Source organism: Halichondria panicea, chromosome 5 (genome assembly GCF_963675165.1).
Source record: "Halichondria panicea chromosome 5, odHalPani1.1, whole genome shotgun sequence".
NCBI lineage: Eukaryota > Metazoa > Porifera > Demospongiae > Suberitida > Halichondriidae > Halichondria > Halichondria panicea.
In genome coordinates this window covers 5,470,071-5,474,780 of record NC_087381.1, presented here as the reverse complement: position 1 = coordinate 5,474,780, position 4,710 = coordinate 5,470,071, and the positions used below count along the sequence as shown (strand labels likewise).

Sequence of the window (4,710 nt, the reverse complement as noted above, 5' to 3'; positions counted from 1 at the left end):
TAAGCGGCCTGAAATCGAGGCAAGTAGACTCTGTAAAGTTACCTCCAATTAGATGCGACCCTCTAAATATGCGACACCAGGACTTCAATAATTTTTCAACCTCCAAAAGTGGGACCTCTGACTTTGTAATTATTAAAAAGTGTCGCTTTAAATCGAGATCTTACGGTACATGTAAATGCATACAATACGCATGCCATATATGCATGTGGATAATCATATTGACATGCATATAGTGTAACCTATAACATGTATGTATAATGCCTATTGTAACATGTATTGCCATGCGTATTATTTATGTTGACATGCATATTGTAACGTGCATATGCGCATGCATGGTGACATGCATATTGTAAGGTGCATATGAATGCTGACATGCATATTGTAACGTGCATATGCATGGTGACATGCATGTTGTAAAGTGCATTTATACATGGTGACATGCATATTGTAACGTGCATATGAATGCACGTGTGTGTACATTGTCATAGTCATTTTGACACAGATAACACCCCATATGCATGCAGTATCTATTGGCATATAAAATTATAGACTGACATGCACAGTAAGGCCACACAAAATTATATGTTTCACGGACTTTTAATCTCCAAAAAACAGACCACCAAGGGCAGGCAAAAAAATTATGAATATCATTATAAAACCACAGTCAAACGGAGTCATAACAATGGTTGTTGCCGGTTTTGCTAGACAACAAGTATAATAATTATATATAGTTAAACTAGGTGTGTGGCAGAGGATAGGCTAATTGTCTCGATCCGCAATAATATTGACCGTGCATGGGCGGATAATCGAGATATAATTACACCCACGCTCAAGGTTATTGCAGAGGCAATTAGCCTAATCAAGGCACGCATGTCGTACCTCCTCTGGGTGTGTGATGTGTACACAGGAATGCAACAAATCAGGTTAATCAGCTTCACAGATATATAACAGTAGTGCTGTTCGCCTTCAGGCCTACATCACTACTGAGCCAATTTTATATTCAATGTGGTACTTGTGTCACAACTTGCATGCATGCATTTGCATTTGATGATGTGTACTGCAGCCTGAGCTGAGCCAAAAGATAGAGGATGATATTATAAACCAGAAGTTAGATTCGAATACTGTGAACGGCTTCGCTCAAAGTGCACTGTCGTTATGTGAAAGAATGAGTACACGAGTCCCACCTTACATCATTTCCAATGATGAAAAATACTTCATGCCGGAACTACATGAGCTGAAATCTGGCCCAGATCCTGATGAAACTGAGGAAAAAATACCTGTGAGCTATCTTCGCCCCATTGCTTACTTCAACTATGACGGGAGCGTGCTTATAAAAGGAAAAGTAATAGGCACACTTGGCACATCTTCGAAAGATATTGTTGCAGGTACATAATATATACATGCAGTATAATTATAATTGGCATGTATAGCTAAAACAGTACTTACAATATACACATGCAAGATATCACTTGTTTTAGCTAGTCAAAGATTACACTTGTTTATATATAATTACAGTGGAGTAGGAACAGTTAAAAGGTTTGGGGGGCCACTTGTTGGTGTGAAACACCACTCAAATGGGATTGCCCCTGGCGCTCTGCGCCGGAAAATTTGAGACAGGAAGCCACACCCCTCAATATGACATCATAATTAGGCAACTAGCCTCTAGTTATGACGTCACACGTACAATTGATAGAGCATCACGTGATGCGTTTCCAATCCCTTTCCTTCTTCTATCTATGGTTGCATGTATTTAGTGCATGAATAGTCTGAAAATCAAATCTTAATTGTGATGTGATGTGCCTATAATTATTATCGTTTATAGTAGTACGCACATAATTACACTATAGGGGTTGGTAGATTGGGTGGGTGGGTAGGTGTTCTGTTTATACGTATTCTCGAGATATTACTTGTTATTCATTTATGCTCAAGTTAACAACCTTTGCAAATTGCTTATAAATATTATTCTTTTCCAAAGACCCATGCATGCATGTCACCGCACAAGTAACAATGCATGACCACATGCATGACTCTATCTATTAACACTAGTACAGAATGCCAACTAGTGTTCAAGCTGGCGCTGTGCTAATGCCTCTCGCCATGATTTGCTTTCGCTCAAAAGTATAGAAGAGAAAGTATAGAAGAGGAAAAGTGTATAAAATAATCTGTCTAAAACTGACTTGCAATTGTATAATTATGGTATCATTGTTGTGTTTTGTGGCTGCTTATACCAGGACCTCAAGGATCTAGGAAGCAACAAAGAAGAAGATTTTGTTTTCAATTAATTATAAGCGGAAGTGCATAATTATTTCATAAAGTTAGCTTATCTATATAAAGTCACTGAGAAGAAAAGACTTATTACATGCATCTATTGTTGTATTATGTGGCTTTAATACCAGGACCTCAAGAAAGAAGAAAATTGGATCTGTAGTTCATGCAGTGTATAATTATAATATTTAAGAAGAAAAGACTTGTGTACATGCATATTGTTATCTATAGTAGTGTTTTGTGGCTTACCAGGCCCTCAAGAAAAATATGATTCTGCCAGGAGGATCTGGATCTGGGGAATGAGCGCGCATGCGCATTACATCCATAGGAATAATTAAAGGGTGTGTCCAAAGAGATCAATTTCACAAATGGCTACTGCTAGCTAGCTGTTTTAACAGGTATTTTCTGAGTCTTGTAGCTAACAAAAAGCTAGCGCTTTAGTGCAAGGCTAACTCATATGTTGAATAGAAAGTTTGTGCGGACAGATGATGCTATGAAAGATTCTGAAGAGACTGCAACAGCCTTCAATGTGAGTCAAACTAGCCATAACTCGAGAAAGAAGCTTTAGTTTGCTAATCCACGAATCAAAATCCAAGAGAACGTGGCTAGAAGCCTATAGAAGCTGTTAGTTTTCGTCGCATTGCAACCGTTGAGCAGTTACAGCTGGAACAGACACACAGACACACAGACACACAGACACACACACACACACACACACACACAGTCAGCTTTACCGTATCCCTCGTGCGGCTACGCCTCGAGGCATAATGAGATAATTACCCATGTACTATAAATAGTGTACTTCCATCGCGACCATCAGGCCTAATATATACATTTTATACTAAAAGTATTATGATTCGTACTGACTTGTACTTCTATTATAATGCTCATAATTATAATAATAATGGTGCATGCCTATTACGTGTAGATATACTAATGCATATTATTTTTCTAGATCCCAAAGCCTAATAGTTTAGCAACATGCAGTCAACCTATAGCGAGTCATTTCGCATCTCTGTGCCTCAGTTTATTCAGCATCTACCGTAAACACACTTTCCAGGAAACGAGTGGCTCATAATTATAGTCTAGTAACATAACAACATATCTATTATAGAATAGAAGATATGTTATTATGTTATTTCTTCTGTTGGCTTAATTTGTTATCTTCCTGCATGTTTATATAACAGCCCGTCTGACCGTTTGAGTCAGAGACCAAGGTGGTCTCATTCGACGAATGTAGCTACCACCCAATGGCATTTTTATTTCCTCTCCCAAACACGTGCACACACACACACACATGCAGATGCCCAGTTTCAGAGAGAAACCAATTTGGCAGGGAGCGAGTTAAAATGTTCATTACCTACAGCTATAAAATCTGAGCCTGGTCCCATAAGTTTACAGCAATCCTCTGCACTGCCAGCTGGTATAGTTCATGCATATACTATATTTACATGCATGTTATAATTATATACACAAGGATAAAATTGTATAATTATAATTATATGCAACACAAACATGCCAATGCAATCATGCACATGTCAAGATTCAGTAAAATTAACAACTACATAAGGTTTTGATTGATGTATACAGATTTTCAAGCTAAAGATGAAACGAATCCAGCATTGAATGAGTTTTCAAATACAGATAGATCTATACAAGAGACATCTGGTTCTTCCCAGGTAAATATATATACAGAGAATTCGTGAGTGTATATATTGTTCATGATATACATGCATGCACTGAAGCCATTTATGATTTGATGTATGCAGGACGATAGCATTTCCTCGAAACAATTGGGAGAGCAAGTGGGAGAGCATGCATGGAAAGCCAAATAAGTAGTGAACTAAAAACGCTTAGTCTGAGTGCAAGCATGCATGAACTTGTAATCAGTGTATGATATAATTAGTGTATATTATAGTATACTCTGTATATGGTTGAGTATTGTAGAATAATTATTATTGCTGAAAGAGGTGAGAAAAAATTTCTTCATTGGCAAAAACAAGATACATATAAATTAATCCTTGATAAAGATATTACTGATTAACCAAAAATTGCGATATTATATCCAGACATGTTCAGACAAAACTCTCTAAGTGCATGTGAGAAAACTTTTGCACGTAATTATAACTATAATTATAATGGCTATAATTATAATGGCTATAATTATAATTATAATTGTATAAGTTTGGTCAAAATTCAATCTCAACTGTCTAAATGGAGAATTATCATAATTATTCAAACGAACATAATACCGAATGATACTATAATTATAATTATAATAGCACAAAATTTCCGAATTTTAGTGATGTCATCAGTTTTCTGAGCCATTTCAGAGGCAGTGTACTAACTGCTGTAATGTCCAAGATTGGGTAAACATTCGTGGATTTTCATTGGCAAGTGCATGGGTTGAAAGTTCAAAATCACTCGGAAACAGACTACCCAGAA

At 36.9% G+C, this 4,710-nt stretch overlaps 1 protein-coding gene across 1 annotated transcript; it reads left to right on the top strand.

Moving 5' to 3' along the window:
* Positions 1-391: 391 nt before the first annotated feature.
* On the top strand, positions 392-4,216 carry LOC135336071 (uncharacterized). Its single transcript, XM_064531847.1, has 4 exons — positions 392-1,385; positions 3,569-3,688; positions 3,856-3,944; positions 4,035-4,216. The coding sequence occupies exons 1-4, from the start codon at positions 1,166-1,168 to the stop codon at positions 4,098-4,100; spliced, it is 495 nt and encodes a 164-aa protein (XP_064387917.1). The 5' UTR covers positions 392-1,165; the 3' UTR covers positions 4,101-4,216.
* The last annotated feature ends 494 nt before the right edge of the window (positions 4,217-4,710 follow it).